The sequence below is a fragment of the Spodoptera frugiperda genome, chromosome 20, assembly GCF_023101765.2.
Source record: "Spodoptera frugiperda isolate SF20-4 chromosome 20, AGI-APGP_CSIRO_Sfru_2.0, whole genome shotgun sequence".
Lineage (NCBI taxonomy): Eukaryota > Metazoa > Arthropoda > Insecta > Lepidoptera > Noctuidae > Spodoptera > Spodoptera frugiperda.
Genome location: NC_064231.1, coordinates 7,688,823 through 7,712,152, shown reverse-complemented (window position 1 = coordinate 7,712,152; position 23,330 = coordinate 7,688,823). Strand labels below are relative to the sequence as shown.

At 36.3% G+C, this 23,330-nt stretch overlaps 3 protein-coding genes across 3 annotated transcripts in view; 2 read left to right on the top strand and 1 right to left on the bottom strand.

Moving 5' to 3' along the window:
• Window positions 1–38: 38 nt before the first annotated feature.
• On the top strand, window positions 39–681 carry LOC126911923 (flexible cuticle protein 12-like). Its single transcript, XM_050701160.1, has 2 exons — window positions 39–207; window positions 301–681. The coding sequence occupies exons 1-2, from the start codon at window positions 199–201 to the stop codon at window positions 661–663; spliced, it is 372 nt and encodes a 123-aa protein (XP_050557117.1). The 5' UTR covers window positions 39–198; the 3' UTR covers window positions 664–681.
• Window positions 682–1,552: 871 nt separating this feature from the next.
• On the top strand, window positions 1,553–2,219 carry LOC126911922 (ribosomal biogenesis protein LAS1L-like). The gene has a single exon (XM_050701158.1). It carries the CDS (start codon window positions 1,561–1,563, stop codon window positions 2,197–2,199), a length of 639 nt encoding a protein of 212 aa, XP_050557115.1. The 5' UTR covers window positions 1,553–1,560; the 3' UTR covers window positions 2,200–2,219.
• Window positions 2,220–3,389: 1,170 nt separating this feature from the next.
• Window positions 3,390–23,330, bottom strand: part of LOC118282268 (uncharacterized) — a 37,018-nt gene continuing 17,077 nt past the window's right edge. The window contains exons 3-5 of the mRNA XM_050701119.1: window positions 7,077–7,242; window positions 5,384–5,505; window positions 3,390–5,298 (exon numbers count right to left, since the gene is read on the bottom strand). Coding sequence (XP_050557076.1) covers window positions 4,549–5,298; window positions 5,384–5,505; window positions 7,077–7,242 — 1,038 coding nt within the window. The 3' untranslated portion in view covers window positions 3,390–4,548. The remainder of the gene's footprint in view (window positions 5,299–5,383; window positions 5,506–7,076; window positions 7,243–23,330) is intronic.

Genomic DNA, 23,330 nt, shown 5'->3' with positions numbered 1-23,330 from the left:
ATTAACTGGCATTATACTAATGAATAATAAATTACTTACAGTGTGCAATACTTCAATCCAGTTTTAGATGACTATCATTAAATTTGCTTTCTAATATAAACGCCTTTCAGATTCAAACTGCTATCAATCGTGGCTGAAGTTCCCTCTAGACAACAAATAGTATTAACTACTACAAGACATTTATATTCCGAAATCATCATGAACAAAGTAAGTGAAGAATGTTCATAGCTTGCCACTTCGATGTATGCAATGTAATCCAGAACTAGTATAAATTGTAACTTTGTTTTGAATGTTTCACAGATGATAGCTTTTTTCGTCTTGTGCGCCCTGTCATCGGTTTTGGCTGCTCCCCTGGAAGGAAGTTCGACTAGATCTCTACCACCTTTGGACCATGAAGAGATTCACGATGAGTTTGGCCAGTTTGCCTTGCGGTATGTGACCGCGGAGGGTACCGTGGTGTCGGAGCGCGGTCATCTCATCCCCACGCCTGATGGTGCCAGCTACGTGATGGTGTATGAAGGAGAAGTATCCTACATCGGCGACGATGGCAAGAGATACGTCACGAAGTACACCGCGGGACTGGACGGGTACCACGCAGAGGGTGATCATTTACCAGTCGCCCCTGAGGTTCCCGAAGTTCCTAAACCTGAACCTATCAAATGATTTTCTGTATTTACCCAGTGACTGAAATAAATGTAGTAAAAAGCATTTTTTTTTGTTTTATATTATCTTGTACCTTTTTTCATTGTTATCATATACCCAAAACATAAACAACTTATTTAGTATTTAAAAACTAATGATCGTTCTATATTTTTACCCATATTTTCAAATGAATAAATTATAAACTCCACGCCTTTTATCCCCGAAGGGGTAGGCAGAGGTGCACATTACGGCACGTAATGCCGCTATACAATGTACGCCCACTTTTCACCATTTGTGTTGTAAGTCCCATGTAATAGGGGGTGAGCCTCTTGCCATATACTGGACACAATTCCAGACTCCGTGCTACTACTGAGAAATTTTCGAAAAAATGATGATGAATAAATTATTTAAGATAATAAACCTTTTTCTGCCTGTTAATATGATATTTTATATTTATGAAGTGAATCTTTAACGCTGCGTCCTTTAATACAAAATTTATTCATATGTTTATTAGGAAAGTTTTGGTTTTGTGGAAATTTAATCATGATGTTTCCAGAATTTAATATGTCTACTAACCACAATACAATTTCAATCTTAGTTAAAATGTTATTAATGAGTTTTTAATTTTTTTGGTCATCAATTGTGTGGATATTCTTTATATAAAGGCAAGCCGTGGTCTTTAAAGCAGTAATTTCAATTGATCAGATAGAAAAGGTGAGTGGGTTATTGTATTGTTAAAAGTAATCGTGAGTATTCATTATTATTATAAAACAATTTAGTGATAAGAATTTTATCCCTTTCCTGACGCCAGATCAATTTGATTTTTTATTTACACTTGTAAATACCTCTATTATATTTTAAATACATTTTTCATATATTTTTTAGGTATTGCATGTAAATTAGAAATTTTGATTTCAGATGTATTTCATTGGAGTTTTATGCTTGCTGTTGGCAGTGGAAGCATTGCCGACACCCGAGCAGCTACATACTAACGTACCAGCTGTTCCATCATCATCAGAGCTCAAACCAGATGAGAAAGATAAAATTGAAGAACCTTTAGTTGATCCAGTACCACCCGTAGTTGAAGAACCTAGTTACTTGGATCAAGAAAACAAGGAAAAGTTTGAGGAGCCTAAAAAGGAACCGGAGGCTGAGGAGAAACCTAAAGAAGAAGAAGAAAAGGAAAAAGAGAAAGTGGAAAACAAAGAAGTAGAAAAGGAAAAAGAAGAAGAGAAAGAGGTAAAAGACAAATTTGAAGACGTTGTTGTAGTAGAAGAGTCTAATGATGCCAAGGATAAACCAAAAGAAGAGGAACCTAAGGAAGAAAAGAAAGATGACGAAGCAAAGGACGATGAAGAGGAAGGCCCTATTATAGTGCAAATATTAAAACCAAAACCATTTTTGGCTGATCTTTTTTCGCAATTCTTTCCTGGTTTCCAGTGGCCGCACTTTTCGTTGCCCGATTTTCTCCGTCCAAAGAGCGCTGATCCGTTAGAATTGGACGAGCCTGTGTACATTGTTAAGGAGTCTGATTTTAGCTGGCCCTACAAAAAATAATTGATGACACCTTGCCGGTGGAATATTGTCCAATATTCTGTACCTGTATGTACTAGCAGACTTTGAAATCGTATTTACTTACTCCAATAAATATATTTATGAATTTCATTGACTTGTTCTTTTATTTTTGGTCAAGGTACGATCAAGGTTTCAAGAATTACTTCTTTTAAATATAAACTCTAAAGGTTATAAATAAACAAATGAAAGTAATTTTATTTGATACTTTATTTCACTTTAAGGTTAGTACATCATCTGGGTTTGAACATGTAATATTGTATTTATCTTTATTTACCATAACCGTCATACCAGGGTGATAGTGTAGGAACAGGTGGGATTGGGTGATAGGTTGGAAGATGAACCGTCTCTAGGTTCGGATGATGGGTCGTTTGATGATGTTCATAGTTTGTATTCACTTTTAGTTCCAATGTTTTCAGTGGACTTGGTTTATGCATATCATTGACATCATCCCAGCTGAATTTGTAACTGCCACGATAAACGGGTTTTAGAGACTTCTTCATTTCTTGAGAAGATTTATACTTATTACTATCTGATTCTGGTATAACGTCGATTACTATTTCGTCATTCTTGCTGATCGGTAGTTTCAGATTATCCTTTGCAATGGGAGCAAGAGTTGTATCAGTTGTATGTTCTTTTTCTTCCATGGGACTTTCGGTTGTCGTTGGCGAGGTATATAGACGATGTTTATATGAGTAAGATTTATGAATCGGGATATGTAAACTTGCAGGATCACTTATTGGTGTTTTTTCAATTTTTTCCCATTTTAGTGCTACAGGAATGTTGTCTAAACTTTCGTATAGTATGTCCTTTGCCCAGCTTTGTGTGATGACTGATGCACACAGTAATATCACAATCATGATTTTGCAAAAAAATAACTATTTGGTTTAAGTAAAAATGTTGTGGTTGACCAATTATTTCGTAATGGGTTTTCAAAATACAAGTTCTAAAAACCTCGTGGTATTTTCTATGTGACGATGGCACTGTACTAGCCTTATTAGTGATCTTTCATTTATATATTACGCAAGAACAGTTATGTTTAATGACATTTAGTAATCACGATGCAATACCTCAGGTAATTTGTTAAACTGTTTTTAATATGCATGCTAAAAATCTTGTAATTCCCGTTTCTGCAGTTATTTTAAATGTTACTCAATTCAGAAATAAAACCAGAATTTGTTAACAAATTATTTATATGTATAGGTACGAACTTACATTATTAAAACAATAAAATTAGTATAAATACATGCTGTGCAAGTTTTACAGAACAATACAATTAGAAGTAATACAATAATTAAATAGTAGGCATTAAATTAAGAATTTTCATTAGACATACATTTTTTTTAATATAAATATTACCCACAGCACTATAACTTTGTCATTGCAACAAGTTGTCATTAATTCTGATATAGCATCTGAACAATGACAGATTATTCGTAATGACATTTAGACATACACCCAGCCTAGTATACTTTATTAGGTACGTGTGTCTCTAGTAAGAGTTACATTTTTGTTTATTAATGTAAACTAAAAAAAAAATAGACCCCGAAATAAATGTATGACACAGGCAGAATGTAACACATTACATGGCTAACATGCAGTTAGGCTCGTAATTCTTGATCCTGGCTACTGATACCTTTTAGTTACATACTCTAAAAGGTTATACAGAATCATTTATTCGTTCAGATGCGCCTACGCTTGTCCATTTGCAAGAAAATCCATTTAGATGAAGATCAAGATGAGTTCAAAGACCTTACGACTATTATAGACATAATGACCAGGGTCTGTCCTTCTTTAATACTTTGATGACAGATTTAAATAAATTAACGGTATTTTTCGTATTATTTTAATTTTTAGTAATATTAAGTATGTCGATGCAAATAACACAAGGTATCGTCACACTGACATGAATTTCATTAAATATGTTAACTGTACTATAATCAAAAGTAAGTTATTTACAAATATGACAGCTGTAGACTTTTACATAGAATAATATGGATATTTATAACGGTTATCTTGTACCTATAATATGTAGTATAATGGCACTGAAATATAAGAAAGTAATGGTTTTTGATTGTGAAACGCACAGTCACACATAAAAACCATTTAAGCTATTTGACTTCAAGTGTGTTTACATTACCCAAAATACTTATGTGAACAACAATTTACACTTACTTACATTTATCAAATTAATGGCTAAGACTTGTTCGCTTCGTTCGATTAGATCGTTTTGTCTCCTTTATTACATAAATAGTTCATGGGAACTAACAATACTGATGAATAAATAATTAGGTAACTTCAAATTCTCACATGTATGTACACACATTTGCTACATCAATTCACGGGCCTAGGGTCATACGGGGTCGCATCATGACCCACATACCTATTGTTTTTGCGTATTTGGAAGCCTTCGCCAGGCGCTGTATTATAGTAAATCACTCGACGAATACCGAACGGATCGACGTAGCCGAAACTTCCAGTCCTCTCGTTTGCCTGGCTGTTCTCTTCCTCGTGATATTGTTTGGGAAGATAGTAACGGAAACCATTTCTTTGGAAGGCTGATCCGTCGTATGTGGAGAATTGAGGAGTATAACCGTCACCAATTTTTGCTCCAGATTGTTGGTGTCGTTGGAGTTGTTGCTGTCGCTTTAGCCAGGCGTCAGCATGTCTGTAGGAATTAGGATTGAACACGTCGTAACGTTGACTGTCACTCGGTTGGTATTCGTCTTCTAATGTATTGGTGTTAGATGAATCGTAGTCGTAGGGACTGCTTGTAGTAGCAGCTTCACTAGCTGTGATCGGTGTCACTGTTGGTCTAAAATCATAAGTTGTTGTTGACGAGTCGATTGAATTGGGTGAAACGTAAACTTGTGGTGTTGGCGTTGGATGCGAGTAAGTCCGTGGAGGAGGCGTCACTGATACTTCTGCTGGGAAGGAGGGAGGTCCGTATGATGACGAGGGCGGTGGGGCTTGAGTCGTGGACTTGAAGCGCGGTGGGCCGCGATATCGGGGCACTGGAGCTGGTGCAGGTGTAACTCCAAAACCAGAATCAGTTGGAGCAGTCTTGGCTATTTGTAAAGATTCCTGAAATAAAAAACAAATCATATTAATCACAAGAAATGGTAAAATTGTATAGGTAATGTTCATCTATCGCTTAATAAATACGTACTGAAATTGGTCGATTTTCTCCAACGTAGACTGTTTTTGATTTGTAGATTCTGTATCCCTGATTATCAGCGATATAATCTTGAAGCCGCAAATATCCATCAGCACCCACCCAGCCAGTTGTACCTGAAATGTAAAATGACGTCATCATTGTCTGAGCATTCACTTGAAACTGCACATGATACCCAAAAGGAGAACAATGCTGTTCATTATTCACGAAGCAGATAGGTTCTTCAAAAAGGGTTCTTTAAATAATTTATCTTTCAAAATATACAGGTATTATGATAGTATATCTCAACGTTCTTTCTCAGTTGAATTAATTAAGATCTTTTAAGTAGTAATCAAGAAAAAAAATGAGTGACTGTAACCAAAATTGATCACCGGAAACAAAACAACAACAAAACAACAACAAAAAGTAGAAATTACGTTCATAGTTCCAATATGGATTGGCAAAAATTCTGTTTTAGTAAATGGAGATTTAAATATTTTTTTTGTGAGCCTTAGTACCTTAGATGGCGATTGCTATGTTACATATTCAGATGTCCCACCTACATAGATCAGTGTTGGGACAATGAACTGTAAAGCATGTGTAGGTCGACAGCATTTTATCTTGACAATGGAACTTTGCTATACAAGTTTGCTCTACTTTACATTTATAGTGAACTTGAAGTCTATATCAATAGACATGTATGATTGTCTGAATAGTGAATACCAACATTTCTTCTTTAACTGCTTCGGTGGTCTGTCTTTAGATTCTCTCCTTTTCTACATTCAGAGTAACTAAAAAATACTTCAAATTTTGAACATCATTCATCATCATCATTTTACTAGTTTTGTAAATGGTCATGTCTATTTAATTCGTTTTACCATGAATTTATGTATGAAAAAAATCAAAATTGTCAATTTAATTGATTATCAATTTTGAAAAAAAGCATTTTAATTTTGATGTTTATGGAACTAGTTTTATTGATGTATAATATAAACAGAATGGGCTTGTAGTACTCGTGGTCTTAAGCGTGACCATGTTAAGCAAATGTACCTACTTGTGCTTGAGTTTAATCGAGAACCTCAGTCTAATTGATTAACTTTACCTTACTTATTTTAAATTATATTTTGACTTTATTATTAACTGAAAGAGCAATCGGAGCAAAGTATGAGGTCAGCATATTGCAAGTATTGTACTGGCCGGAATTTCATACCAGGTATTATTGTTGAGAAATGTAATGTCATAAATTCAATTTAACACTTTGCCTGAACTTGAAAGGAATTGAAATTTTACAGCCTTCTTTCTCCAAGAAAGTACCCCCCACATAGGGCCAATGATATTGTACGAGGTCATAAAAGATATAATACAGTCATACCAAAAGTAAAATTAGGCATGAAATCATTTGGATGAACATAAATCTGCTATTTATTATTCTGTATATCTAAGTAAGGCAAAGCTTAGGCTTTCTATAAAGATGATCTCACTGGCTGATTGAAAGTCGTCTAGCAAGACATCATGACTTTATTATTTGCATTTTTCGATTTCTTGGTGTGTCGTAGCCGCAACAAAAACAAAAAAACATCTAAAAAATTCTATCACGCCGGTCGCTAGACCAATGCTGAAGAATAAACAGATCTTTTAGTAGAGGTTAAAGAATATTAGATAGCTTTAAATTATAATTTTCTCCTTGATATTGTAATTTGAACCTTACCGACAACAGATCCGTCCTTCAGTCTTCTTTCTTTCCTATACTGTCCATTGTGGGTCTGGTATAAGAAGTAGCGCTCGTCGTCTTCATCTGTCTGTATGTGGAACTGATCTGGGTCCTGTTGAGGACTGTACCCGTCCAACGCAGCTAGTACACTGCACGCACACACCTGTAAAACAAATACCAATAAAATATACCAATTCACGCTTTTGTTTCTTAAAGGGTTCAGAAAGATAGAGCATACTAGTTTTTCAACGATTGTAATGGGGTTACTAAATGAGTCTTCGAGGCATGTTTCTACGATTGAAGGCTAAGTACAGAAAAAAATCGGGAGATGGCTGATAAAAATTGTATTTAACGTATTTTTACTTTTTTTTTTCGTAATTTTGGAGGATGAGATAGTTGATTGTAGTTGCATTTATTGATTGATACTTCTTCTATCCTACCCTTCATATAGTTTAATAATGTTCTGTCCAAAAATATCAAGGTTTAATATTGTTAATTCATATTTTATGTTTAGTGTACATATCTATTATCTTAAAATAGTACAGGCATGTGTTGCAAGGAACAATTAATCTTCCACATCCTACACACTCAAAACGAGTTGCATTCAACACCCCACTGTATATACAATCTCATGTAATTATAATATAATCATTTTGGCATTAGGATTAGATGATTGCTTAGGCGGTTACCTCCTTGATCGAGTTGTTTCAAATGCAACTGTTGAACACTAGATTTATTGTACTCATAACATATAGCGAAAAAATGCTGTGTGTGCTGTGTTTTAAAAAAACCGCATAGAAGTCTGTTTTTTTTTAAATCAGCCTAATACAGGAACAACAGAGAGGATTATATATATTGTACTACACAGTAGTGATGTGATTACTAGGTAAGATAACGATGATACGACTGAAATTGTGTTACGTATGAAAAATGTAGTGAAAAGTCTGCATATAAAATTTCTAATTCCCGAATTTAAATCCCAAATCTCAAACCTTGCCTCACAAAGACAAACATGACCAAGATACTCATTTATCTTGTGAAACAATAAATCTTGGGTTACACTTTTTCGTTACATCATTAACTATTATTGTTTTATCAGGTAACGTGGTTCTGTCTGTATTATTATAACAATAAACTGTAAGGCTTGCTTATTGTGGGTTAAGACAAGGTCTGCAGCTGATTACTGATTAGCGTACAGATTCTGACGCAGGTTAGACGAGCGTGGGATTAGGGATTGTTAGTAATAGCTGTTTATTAAGTGGTGTCAAGGACCATCTGAATAAACTGATATTATTGTTGAATGGTTATGTTATTATCTTTTGTGCGTAATTGAGCATTGTCACACATTGCTGCTTAAATATGGGTTGTTTTTATAGTGATTGAGATAAGAATGACTAACGTGGGCCTTGTTAACAGAATAACAACAAAATGTTGTGTACATACAGGAAATTTGAAAAGTTGTGACTTTTACACAGATAACGAAATAAAGATTTCAAATAAATAAATCAGTCCTAATTTATTTAAGATTCTTCGTAGTAAACCAGAAATCATTTGAAAATGCACAAAATGGAAATCGAATACACGTTACTAGGTTAATGTTATGCGGGAAAATCCTTAAGCGCTAAGCAGTTACCACGCTCAGTAATTAGCTGTAACCGATATGACGTAACAGCGCTTGTATTCTCCACGCGATGTTTTTCCTAACCAGGTAGATCTGTGTGTTCCTCCTCTCATGATGTGCATTACCCGTAAAATCGGGCAACTGAGAGACAATGGCTCTGCCACGAATTAGAGACGGAATCAGTAATTTGTTCAACAATAGATGTTAACTCAGCCCCGAAGGTCGCTATGAAGCAACGAAATATACAGAACTCCTATTAATATGGACAAAATACTATGAAAGTAAAATAAGTTTCGGAAACTGCTTTACATGGTGTTGAAATGCTAAAAACTGTCGTGAATCTGAATACTTGTGTGTAAAGTGTGATTTGAAACTTTTATTTGCATCGAGTTACAAATAACAAAGACTGAAAATACGTCACGTGAGAAAAAGAGAGGTGCTCATAAAATAATACATTCCTATATAGTATCATATATCAATGTTAGGTCTGACATCTTCCGCACAAGGAAATGTAACTGATGTCGTAGTTAGAAGGACTAACTGAGTAACCATGTCAGCCTTACTCACGGCTAGTCTCATGGAATATCAATTTGTTTGTCAGTTGCCTACTTGTGGTGCCTACCACAACAACCTCGGCTCATACGTGGGCGGGAAACTAAGGACCTACACGGAAACGTTTACGTGCATGACTAAATAATGGAATGTACTAAACAAAAAAAAAAAGAAACAACACACTAGGCACTCCATCCACGAATGTTCTTATTTGTTTCGCTATAATTGACTAGGAACAATTTCCGCCTATACCTATTCGTAACTTTAATCGTGCAATTTTATTGTGAAAAAATTTACAATTAAATAATTATTTTGATGCATCGACTCGCCCCTTGCGGCATTTAAGTGTGGGTGAGCCATGCTTCAGCACGAATGGGCCGGCTCGACCGGAGTGATACCACGGCCTCACAGAAAACCGACGTGAAACAACGCTTGCGTTGTGTTTCGTTGTGTGAGTAAGGTTACCGGAGGCCCAATTCCCCCTTCCCAATCTTCCCCATCCCCGATTCCCGAACAACAACCTTAAATTCCTAACTCCCAAAAAGCCGGCAACGCACTTGTAACGCCTCTGGTGTTTCAAGTGTCCATGGGCGGCGGCGATTGCTTGCCATCAGGTAATACGTCTGCTCGGTTACCGGCTTGTTTCATAAAAAAAAATCCCTTTGAAATTTTTGAAGTTTTATTGAAGAAGAGAGAGTTTTATAAGAAGCATTATTGAAGTTTTAAGAAAAAATATTCATTTAAATATTTTATAAACTTAGAGTATGCTGCTGCTGCAGCTGACAGTACTTTTAACTAACCAACAATCGGGGGCGAGTTGGAGTATCTAATAATTTAAGGGGCGAGTTGATGCACTTAGGCAATCAGGGGCGAGATCCAAGGGCGAGCTGAGCCTACACCTATTTTATCATAGTTGGTGGCCATATTGTTGCTTTAATTGAGTAAAAAAATTACTAGTGACCGCGTACTACCTTTATTTATTAAAGTTAATATTTTACAATACTTACCTAAACAGCAAGTTATGCTTATTTTACAATCGACACGCTTCATGATTTCAATGTAGGTACCAAAGTTTTCTTTTCTTTTTGTTCAAATGCTTAGTCACAGTCGACCTAACGCAGTTAGTCTTAATAATTGGTTTTTCCCATACATAATTTATGTGTGAAAAACAGTCAGTGTTTCAGTGGAATTTAAGTTTTTATGATTTTCAGTTTTACAGAGATTCTTTGCAAGATATTATACTTAAGTACAAAAAAACATTAATAGTACCTCATTGAGTATGTTTTTTGTCAAAGAATGAACTAATGTTTAAGGAAATAGGAATGCACAAAAACAGTTTTAATTAGAAAATCATTAATTTTGACGTACACCCGGAACATTAAAATAATTAAATTATACAAACGTACAGACAACAGATGCATCGCGTTGACATCATCTCTTAGTTAATTATGTAGGAGTGTTATTGTTATATGTTAATGTAGGTACTGACACATTATAATTAAACAATGTAACAAAAAGAGGAATGCGGAGGAACAAAATACAACAAAAAGGTTTAATTAATTTGAAGTTTCCATCGTGTTGATTTTTAGCGTAAAAATCATAAAAACCTAAAAGTTTATTTATATACATTTTGTACAGTTTAAAATAGAGTCGTGGTTAGCAACGGTACTTGCATTGCAAAAAGATGGCATTTTTTGTTCAGGTGAATACCTATACAGTTTTAGATTGAAATTATTTCCTTTTAATACCACGTGCCCAACTTTTGCAATTTGAAGGAATGACCACTTTTCGAAATTGTTAGCTAATTTGCTAGTTTAGCTAATCAACTTGTATCATTTATTAATCATTCACTTGGTAACATTTTTATTATATTGCACAATAGATGAACCTAAACAAAAAAATATAATTATATTATTAAGCAATACAAATTAACATTTGAAATAAGATATTAATTCAACATGCAATTCGTGACTATTATTCTATCATAGTTTGACAATACTAAGTGCATTCCTTTCTATACATTGGAATTGTTGATATTCATGACATATCTCTTTTTAGTCAGTGGTATTTTTGGCTCTCGTCTCAGTGGTTGATGAATCTCGTCAGAGACTAAGAGTTTTGGATGATGTAGATATGATTCATGATGAGTATGGTCAGTTTGGCTTACGGTATGTGATCGCTGAAGGTACTGTTGTACCGGACTGTGATTGGCTCGTGCCAAACCGAGACGGTACTAGTTTCGTCATGATTATCGAAGGACAAGTCTCATACATTGGTGATGACGGCAAGATCTACGTCACCAAGTACTCCGCTGGCCTTGGCGGTCGTCGTCGGCGGCCACGTCGCAGGCAACCATTTCCCACTCCCAGTAATGTCTGAACCAGTCCCCGAAACCCTTGTCATTGAAGAACCAGTTACTGTTGAAGGGCCTATTGTTGAGAGTGTTGCTGAACCTTACAAGCGTTAAAGCGAGGTTTTTCTATTCATTTACCCTACGCTAGGTTATCTTTGACATGCATTTAATTGAGTAGGCACACTGAGTCACCATTTCGTTGAACTGGTATACTAAAACTACTGGAAATATTACAACTACCGACCGGACTGTGTTGGCGTCACTGGCGCCGGGAACAAACGCCCACTTGTGTTTGGAGTCAATGATCATATTTTGTTAGGTTACAATAGTAATCAAACTAAGCACCAATGTTCCCTCGCATAAGGAATTGTCAAGCTTTGGAAGACCCTGATATGGATTCGTCTCAGTGCAAAAAACATACAGATGGATTACAATAATTATAGACTTCCGCAATGGATATGTTTTTGCTCTATGTTTTTGCGCACGATTCACGCTTATCAATTTACAATTAAAATATCAATCAAGAGAATAATTTGTGACAGATCTACGAGATATGAGATCAGCCTGCTTTAATACTGAGCAATGAGTGTGTGGGCGACTAGTTATTTATCCACGTGTAATTGGTAAGCTGAAGGCGGTGGCACTACGCACTTGTGCATGCTGGGGGTCTAGCGCGTCTGGTCGGATGGTGGTGACCGTACAAGTCGTGGGTGTCACCAAAGGCGTCGTGTGGGCTCAGAGGGCGCGCAAATCCGCATTCAACGAAATACTGGTAACCTTGTTAATCACAGGTAATTTACATTCCTTATAAGACCTTCATTAGTCGCCTACAAAACCAAACTTATTTCATTCCTTATAAGAGCATAAGGTGACGTATCAGCCAGTAGGTGTGTCTCATAGTCATTAGAGCATTAGTTTAATTATATTTCTTCAGTGCAGCCAGAATCATTTGACTAGTTTTTTCCTGGTTACGATTGCTAAACCCTGCATCATCTAGGTTAGTGGGTTCGTATTAATTTGATGTTCTTGATGTATTACAATATTAAGAGAAGGTAGGATTGCTGCAATTTGGCTACTGGTTATATTAAGTAGGCTGCTAAATTATTTTGGAATCATGAATTATTACATATTGCATCATTAAATGTGGACTTTGCTGGTGAGAGTCGGATATGAGTTGTAAATAATTTCGTTATGTCTAAAGGTTAATTTAGGTTGACGAACTTAACCTGGCTTTGATTTGAATTCATAGCGGCATTCAAATGGTCACTTTAAGTGTTTACTTAAAATTTCAATTGTGAGTAGGGCTATGGAAAGATTAACTGGAGGAAGTTTGCATTTAGGTTAGAGTAAAGACGTTAAAAAGCTCATTAGACACTATCCATTAGAGCTGTGTGCAATATGATGTACCGTCGGACGCCATTCTGTCGCCGGCCCAAGCGCATTCCTTACCGTATACTGCTAATGCTTATTATAACTGTAACGTAGTGCTGCAAGTACTGCATATGAACGAACGCTATAATCTCGCCTCCTAGATTTAAAATAAAGGTTTCCTGTAAAGCAGGTGATATAGTTGCATACTGAGGAGAGATTTGCATTCGGTGTTGTTAGACGCTTGGATTTAAATTGAGCTTAGAATCATGTTTAGAATTTAGATAACCAGTAAGATGAGTCTGTGGGTGTTGTGGTTAGGCCAATTAAGTATTGGTTGCAGTCGTTGAGTTGTCTCTTTGCATTCAAGCGTGAAGGTTGTATCAAAGTTCAATTACCGCATGTAATAAAAACGTAGATTATGTTACGCTCTTCATTAGCTATGTATGTGGGTAAAAATGAGTGAGTGAGTTATCTTCCGCACGTCTGTCTGTCCGTTTCGTGCGCGGAGTTCCGTATAAACAATGAAAGTGATGCGCGAGCTTCAGTCGCGAGCCACAATGCGCGAAGGTTCTCACGCGACGAAAGTTAGTGACGTAATCACGCGACAACGTGACGGCGTGCGTCCGCGCAGCATAAATCTACATTATCATTTTTGATAGATAAATTGCACCAAATTGATGGGTCAGGACTACCGGAGATGAATTCAGCTGTTGTCCCTTTTTTAAGATCTAATCTCGACGCGATATTGATTCTTTAGGTCCTCTACAAAAACTCAGGTAGTTTTCGGTTCAGTTTAACACAGAGTCGAGATTATTTCGTCGTTTCATTTAAATCAAGTGATTAAATTTTAACTATAGTCTGACATTCTATTTAACGTACTATTGTGTCTAAGTTTGTGGTACCTCCGCTACGTTCAAAAAAACGATGATGGAGCCATTTAACAAAAAACCCAAAAATGTTTTTGACCATTGAATTTTAGATATACTCTGTTAAAACTGGCTTTTAATTACCATTGTAAATGTTACTTTTTGCAGGTTTAATTATTGTATTTTATTGTATAATTTTGTGCCTAAGAATTATTACAATTCGTGCGAAAATCTAAAATTAGGCACAATCCCAGTCACAGTACACATTTATTCTCACAATTACAATTTTAAAGTTTTTAACTTTTTTGTAATTATTATCCTTACTTAAAATAACACACCTTTTTGAAATGAAAAACAAGTTATTTTTTAAGAAAATGTCCGTGGGATTTGTTCCATAGAATGTTATTAAATCATTAATAAAGTTAGCAGTAAATATCGTGTCACGAGAAACAGCTATTTGACCACTAATTAAATATTGAAACATTCGTATTATGTGGACATAGCTCGCATTCATTTTTCGGCATATTTTTATATAGTATTTTATGATTGCAGTACTAGAATATTTCTGGAGTTATGCTTTACGAATTAATCTGTGTAGGTATTGGGTAAGTATGTTACAGCCGCTCGCCGGCCGGCCCTCACTCGCTCACATGAATCAGTTCATTTCGTTCCAATTTGCTAATTTCTGGTTCCGCACCTCAGTAATTTTATATAACGAGCGCAAAAACTTGTATCTTAATAGCCATAAATAATATAAGACATATGTATGTGATTGGATAGATATATGCCTCACAATATATAGATTTATAAATCTGACCCAGTTTGTACCGGATTTTAATTGATATTTTTGTAATGTCCTTTTAATTTTTTTGGCAAAACATCATGAGGTATTCAGGTCAATGAGTTCTAGATATTCTGAAATTAAGGCAAAATTGTGTTGATACAATTAAGTAATGTAATTACGCCAAATATGTAAAAGTTTAAGCAAGACGGAAATGTGAAATACATTTCATTACAACAATATTAAATTCTTGTACAAAGCAACTCAATATTTCAAGAACGCGGCAAGATTTGCGTGATTGGGGGCGCGCAGGCGTAGAACGCTAAATAAATTGACATGTCCGTTCGGAAGTCTAATTCATTAGCATATATTGCATCGTCGTTACACAATACATTGTATTGCACAACTTTCCGAGACACTTTGGCATGTGCTGAAATATTATCTGCTTTCTAATTGTAATCCTTCACTTGTACACAAACAAAAATCTCAAGTAGTCGCCATGAATTTAAAGTACTTGATTAGTTTTGGTCTAGTTTATCTGCGTGAGTCATCGTTGTCTAATTATATCCGTTGGCTGATTACCTAGATGTTTCGCAGTCGGAATACTGTTTGACTGAAATTATAAGAAATGTAATCATTCCTCAGATTTCAAGAGAAATATTCATCTACATATGTTTCAAAAATGTAGACGGCTATGAACGATAACTGGAGCATAATGAAAACTGTGGATCAAAATGATTATGTCGGTTTTCGGTACATTTGATATTTTAATTTCAGAGAAATATAGCTTATTAAAACATAGCTCGTAGTAAAAAGTTAATTACACTATAACAATAATATAGGGCAAGGCAAGTAATGAAATAACTTATACGTATTATCCCCACACATGTTTAATTTAATCGTTTAAAAGATCTTTTATTTATTGGTCAATAATATTTCTAGTCACCTCAATACCATTATACATAGTTAATAGACAATGTATTATTAATACAACCCATTAATTTTGTCAATATGACATTACGCCCATTGTATCGATTAACTGAATAAAATGTTGTAATATATCAAATTGCTGGTTTAACTGTGTCAGTGCTGTTTATTGGTCAAACATTTCACTGTTTGTAATATGACCCTTTGATCAGGAAACGATTATATGTATTGTGTTTATTTCGGATATGAAGAATAGGTGCTAATAAAATTGTCATTTGAAGTCAATTACTATGTTTTTTAGACTTATCAGTCAGTTTATTACCAGGTTAATTTAACTTTTGTAAAGTCGGAGAAATTCCCTCAGAAAACAAATTACTTTTTCTGTTTTCCATTAAGATATTATTATCTTGACAGATATGCTTAACATATTAATACAATTTACATTATCATAGCTATTCATGTGAGAACATGGCAGACATCCAAGTTACTGATTATTCGCGGGGATCGTGCGGTCCATGGCCCTCTACGGAGCCCCTGTGTGGGCGCCGAACCTGATGCGGCGGCCAGCCCGGGCGCTGCTCACGTCCCAGAGGGTCATGGCCATTCGAGTGATCCGCGGATATCGCACGATCTCCGGAGAGGCGGCTAACCTCCTTGCCGGACTCCCGCCGTGGGATTTGGAGGCGAAGGTGCTCGCGCGCGTCTTTAGTTTGCGCGCCGACGCGCGTCGCCGGGGCGAAACTCCACTGCCGCGCCAGATTAGTGCGTGGCGGGACGAGCTCCGGCGCGATCTTATGGCGGAATGGCAACAGCGACTGTCGCAACCGAGGGCTGGGCTCGCTGTCATTGCAGCGGTAAGTCCCCTCTTTGAGGAGTGGCTAGAGAGGCGCCACGGCGTCCTCACCTACCGCCTGACGCAGGTGCTTACCGGACATGGAAGCTTCGGTAGGTTCCTGTTTCTGATTGGGCGGGAGGAAACGCCCGGGTGTCATCACTGCGAAGACCGCCCGGAGGACACGGTGGAACATACGCTTGCGGTCTGCCCTGCGTGGGCTGAGCACCGCCGTGTCCTCAGGGATGTGGTCGGCGACGGCGCCCTCTCGCGTCCGGCACTGATACAAGCCATGGTGCGGAGCGAGGGGGACTGGGATACCGTCTCCTCCTTCTGCGAAGCAGTCATGCTAGCTAAGGAGGAGGCGGGGCGCGTGAGAGAAAGAACCTCTTCACGCCCCAGCCGTCACGAGAGACACTCCGGGCGTCGGGGATCGCGCGACGATCTCCGGCCACCGTAAGTGCGGGTCTGCGGACGACGAGCAAGGGTAGCTCGCCGCCCGACCAGAACCAGACCCGTGCGTGCGGCGCGTCGCGTTCTGCGCGCGCCTCAAAGAGCCATCAGACCACCACAGATGGGGCCCAGTAGGGCTGATGCCTAATCCGGAGCTGCGGACAACCTAGCGGGTTTACCGGGGCTCCGGCTCGACGGGCAGGAGTAGGAACGGGGTGGTTTTTAGTCAGTAAGAGTCTGACACTCCCTCTCGCCTCGCCCAAGGCGGGAGAAGTCATTGGATGATTTTCCACCCTAAAAAAAAAAAAAAAAAAAAGTTACTGATTATTACATTGTTTCCCACCTTTCTCCTAAAGCAATTATGTATGCCTTACGTTTGCACTGCATAACAATGCTGCTCGATTTGACGTAAAGTTTCAAACGGCCCGTCAAACGTAGTATGAGTACGGCTGCGTCTCACTAAATATTCTAATGTAGTTATATAATTCTTTGTCTATACTGTATTGTAGGGGGTTGCGGCATCAGCCCGTGTAAGGGCAACAGGATTGAAGAAACAAAATATTCACTTTCACCTAGTCACGTTTGTTTGTTTGGTCCCAAATGTTTTGTAAGATGTAACCTTGCTCTCAGATGCCTTTGATAAGTAACTCGACTAGAAATGTCTGTCTGATTATGAAGATAAGTAGGTGAGGTCATGAAATAGTTGCGTTTCTGGCTGGAACAAATTAAATTAAGCATTTTGTAGTTCATTCATTGTTGATTTGAGGTTGTATTGTGTATTTCGAGCTCGAAACTGAAACTGAGGAAAATGTACGCAGCTTGAAAACACGCGCATCGTCTTTTTTGTAGGTTGGTAGGTGGTCTCATAATTTATGGCTGAGCACGATAAAAGTTATGAAAACTAGGTATAATTTACACCTCAGCGGAAACTAGGCGCGATATCATACATAAACATAACGAATATTGCATACATAATTCAGTTGACACAAGACATCGTGATCGACCCATAGTTCCTGGCTGTATCACCTACATACACCGATACATATAAGGTAGACCAGTACCACAATTTACTAACTGCGCCACGAGATTGCAATCTACACAGCACGGTTGGTTAATAAATCAAATGGTTGGTGGAGTAACTCGCACAGTTTCGGCTTTTATTGACGCCAGTTGCCAGTGACAAATGATTTCGAATGCTTAATTTAATACCGATGGTGTAATGGTGAACTTCGTAAGATAAGATATACGGATCATGCATTATAGATGTTAATGAAGCTGATGTTATCGGTGGCAATCCTACACGCGATGCATAAGTATCTGTTGAGCGTGTGGCAAAGCCAGTGGCTTAAGAGGAAACAATGTCTTGGTGATCTTTTTAAAGTTGTTCTTATTATGATAGTACATTCGAATGCCAGTTTCGTTTTGCTGAAATTGATTTACAAAACTCTGCTTTGACTGGTTTATATCATAAATTGTTGAGATCTATTTTTTTTTGTATGTTTGTAACTCAGTCCTTATATCCAGTTAACAGCGTTGTAAAATCTTCGGTCTTCACAATCATGATTGTAACTATAATGCTTTAGAACAACATGTAAGTAAATATGTAGCTATAATAATGTATAATTTTCACCAAGGATAAAATAAAGTTAAACCATCTGGAAAATTAGTCAATTATTGACTTAATACGTTGTTTTGCTTAAGCATGTAGTGGTGACCTCGACCTCAAATAATGCATTTGTTGTCACCGACGCGTACAGTTACGTCTTAATTCAACAATAGGAAGTTAAGTGTGGCTTACGCGCATGATATATGCACGCGATTTGTCTCAGCGTGCCGTAATCAGTCGTTCTTTCTATCTGACATTGAGCAACGTTCACACTTGTGAATGAAGCCTTGAGAGCTTGATGGGTGAATTTTGTGAACAAGGCTCTATATTGTTTGTTCTACCAGTGACCTATACTCTGATAACATTGTTTTGTACCAGATATGAATATTTCCCATTACACCGCATGGTCTGTTTGTTTTTATATCTCTGCTAGAAACCAAATACGTGTGATTGTTGGCTTCATGAATGCGGACAGTAATTATAATTGTAAACAAATGGTGTTGTTAATTTACTTAACTTCGCGTATTACATTACAGGGTGTTGATTACTAGATAACTGTTGCGAAACAAAGCTAAATGATTTATGGAAAATATTGTGTGAATACAATTGTTTATTAATTGTTCTATATAGCAGTTGGTTATTAAAAGGGAGACAAGCAAGGTTTTAAGGATGTCGGCATTTTGATGTGCAGCTATATTTTATATCACCTGTCAAAACAAACGAATATTTTCATAAATTCAAATGGAAATGAAACAAAACGTGTTTGATATAAGTTACAAAATCTGAATGCCACCCACGATTAAAAAAAAAACGAGTAAAAAACGGATACTATTATTTTTGAATTCACGGATATTCATCAAAGGTATTTCGTTTAACGTCATTACAATAAATAGAATTGACATTTGAATAGCGGTATTTTTGATAAATTTTCGAAATATTCTGACCGAATCTGGCGATAAATTAATATGAAAAAACAACAAAAACTATTAATAATCCTATAAATATCAATTTAGTTTGTCTGTAAAAAGAGTGACGAGCAAATTAATATCGATAAAGTCTCAATCAATATGTAGATTGAGTTCATCAAAATGAGAAAAGGTTTTTTGTCCAATCATTTTGAGAGTGATTAGATCGTTACGATATGAGACTGTTTTTATTGATCTTAATTATTAATTAATAGCTTATTTAAATAGAGTATTAATTTACGCTGTGTCTTGTTGGCAAAAAATGGGGAACCTATTTGAATGTTTGTCTACTGCCATGTTATTTTTTCGACACGTATTGTAAAGGTGTGTCCAGACCTAATATAGACGCACCGTAATAGCCATCAGACCACCACAGATGTGGCCCAGTGGGGCTGATGCCTAATCCGGAGCTGTGGTCTACCTAGCGGGTTTACCGGGGCTCCAGCTCGAAAAGCAGGAGAAGGAACGGGGTGGTTTTTAGTCAGTAAGAGTCTGACACTCCCTCTCGCCTCGCCCCAGGCAGGAGAAGCCATTGGATGATTTTCCCTCCTTAAAAAAAAAGACGCACCGTAATAATGGAAAGGTGTAATTGAGGTTAAGCAAGTATTACTATTGTTTTTCAAAGCAAAATCAACATCTGAATGTGTATGTTATTACACAACTTAGTCCTTTATAACACAAAAATTTGGTCAAGAGGACAATATTTACTTAGCAGTAAGTACATAACTTCATATAATTTGATATTGTAAGTAGGTTGTCAGCTAAGTTAGGCTTTATGTACTTTTCACACTAGCGGAAATTGAAAGTTACAAAAGGCAATACATATTTACTAAAGTATTTGTCACATGTCTAGAGCAGCTTCCTTCTTGTATACCTGTGCGTTATCACTTATACTACTACTCTATATTGTAAAATAGATAAGATAACAAAACAGCATGTTCTATAATTATACTCCTGCAGCACTGCAAATGATGCTTTTTGATAGTCATATTGTTATTTATGTCATGGGGTAGAAGCAAATATAAACTGATTAATTCTTCGAAATAGAGAACTGAGATCACGGCGGTCACGTCCGTAAAATTTGAATTCTGCATTAAGGTAGTTGTAAATTATCTAGTTTAGTCTTATTCTTTAACTTAATTTCAAAACATTAAGCTTGGTTATCTTATTAAGACAATTGATAGATTGGGGTAGTTAAATCAGCTGGCGTCTGTACGAAACGCAGCTGTGTGGTGGGCGCAAACAAATCGCAGCCATCATGTGGTACGCTTATTCGATAGAACGTGGGTACTTTTGGCGAGGACCTTGTGATAATCTATTGTGTGGTCTCCTTGACAACCGTTTGCGTTCAGCCAAGAGCCATCGAGGCAAATGTGGTATTATTTGTCTTGTTCTTATCATTTAAATAAGCCACAGAGATGTTAACGACACAGTGAGCCACGACAATTGCAGTTACATTTGTTTTGTGGACTTTAACCTTCGTTCTGACAGATACTGTTACTTCACTATTTTCGACAACATCTTTTTATTGCCATTCATTAAAATATGGAAACTTGAGGCCTTTAAGATATCTTTGTTGTAAGCCTACGGAGATCGATTTATTCGTCTTATGGATGCAATCACGACCGTTTACTGTAGAGGTCTTAGGTTAAATTTTTTTTTTATGAAAATATTCGAAATAGTGACCAACTGTGACACGTCTCATTACAAACTGTGTAAGCTGAAATATTTTGGTGCATGGTTGTAGGTATCTAAATCATGTATTCAAGTATTTTACAATTCTTTTCATAAACCAATATTACAACCCTTAGTTTATTACATAAACAGTCACAAAAAACTAAGAGCTAGAACATCTTTTTACGTTCATTATGTGAGCAGTTGGTACGTCAGTGCTGCTTAGTACCGTGTCTACACGTAATTAGTGTTATGAACACTTTAATACGAGTTCTTCAAACAGTTGCGTGCCCCACGATGTGCAATATGGCCGTCCAGTGCCCCCTTGACAGCAGACCTTGACTTCACTGCTAATAAAAAACATAATTTTCTGTCCTATTTGTTACAACAGTCTTAAATGAAATGCTTCATTTGATTGAAGAATATAAAAAAGTGTTCTCTGAGTAAATTTTCGTTTACGTTGAGGTCAACGTCAAACCTTTATTTAGCGATAGTTTATTCATCTTTTTTTGTTTACAGAGTTACGGGTTGTTGAATACAGTTCACAATAGCGGCTTTTAAAACGACATTGATTGACTACTTTGTAAAATAAAAGGCACTTCCGATGCAGGAGGATTGCGTTCATAGCAGGTCTTAATCAACAAGTTTAATATATTTAAAAACTAATTTCTTCAATGTACACCAAGCCTTCACATGTTACACTAAGCGTTTAACCATATGTTTATTCAATGAGCTTTCTTTGAGCTTATGTCTAATGTTAAAGGTATGCGAACCGAATCAATAGCAGTTTGACACCCAGGCGACCTTGCCTGCATTCTTTTTGGGTCCCTAACTTGTTCACACATTACCAGTTGTCGATGCGATACTGTTTGCCAAAGTCGATCGGATGCAAGTTATAAGAGAAATGCAAATATAGAAAAAAATATTGGACAAAGAATATCACTTTATTGACTTATTCTTTGAATACAAGAACCAATTTATGATAAAAAATATAGACAAAACAAATATACCTATAATAAAAAACTTCAGTGCAAATACGAGTAGGTGGATATAAAAACACCATGAAATAAATTAGATACAATTGAATAATCAGCTAATCATGTCACATATTCTTATTATACATGACCTTGTTTACACATTGAAAATGACTAATAAATATAATTAATTCAGTAATTCATAAAATTATACGTACAGAGACCGCAAAGATCGTCTATAGAATATATAAAATTATATTGTGATGATATATTTTTATAGTTTTTCCCGCTAGCGTTCATGGCTTGCATTATTTGAATGACCTAGACCGATATGCGACGGTCATCGTTTGAAATTAAGTATAGAGTCGGTAGGTATATATGTTCCAAGCTCAGCTTTGTTAGTTCACTAGCAAACGATAAAATTTACGTTTATTCTTGTAGTTATCGTAAGAATTCTAATTTTTTGAATAGACGATTGTGTATTAGAATTTGTTTGAATTCCTTTTTTCATTTGTAATTCTAATTTAGTTCGAGGTGTAAGGAAAATTGTATTAAGAATTGGTAGGTACGAAAAATGAGATTTTAATGAGTCTAAAAAGTAAATGACATTATAATTGTTAGTTTGGATTTTATGTTTGGATATTTTAAACAAAATTAGTCTTTCCTCCATTTTGAGTTCGTGCTAAAGTTTATCTATTCTATATTTACCCCGTATGTATACATAATATGTAACTCTGCATTACAGATTGTAACATTTTATTGTATGTTAACAATACTATTATTTGATAGTAAACATTAATGACTGAGCAATGAAATATTAATCTGTTGCAAGAAATACAATGAAATATTATGTAAAATAATTAACACATCGATGAATAATTTTGTGGAACTGTTAAAATTGGATATTGACTATGAATACATTTTTTATGGGAAGTTAACAAGGTGTAATATTATAAAATCCTTCTTATTTGAGGCTATGCCGTTCTCATTTCTTGCAGATTTAGTCGAGACAAGGGATATTGGTTTTTTTATGCCATGCTTGATTTGTGAAGTCTATCCTAAAACCTAATTAACTCCAATTCTTTTTTTAATATGCACATGCATGTGTGTGCATGCATGCACGAAATCAACATTGGTTTCGTAAAGGATAAACATTACATTTATCTTCAGAGAACTTGAGCTTGTGACAAAGTAATTTAATTTTTACTAAAAAAGAGCTAAGGTTGACGTTTAAGTGACGCACTGTAATAACTTAATAGTTTTTATATATGGCCAT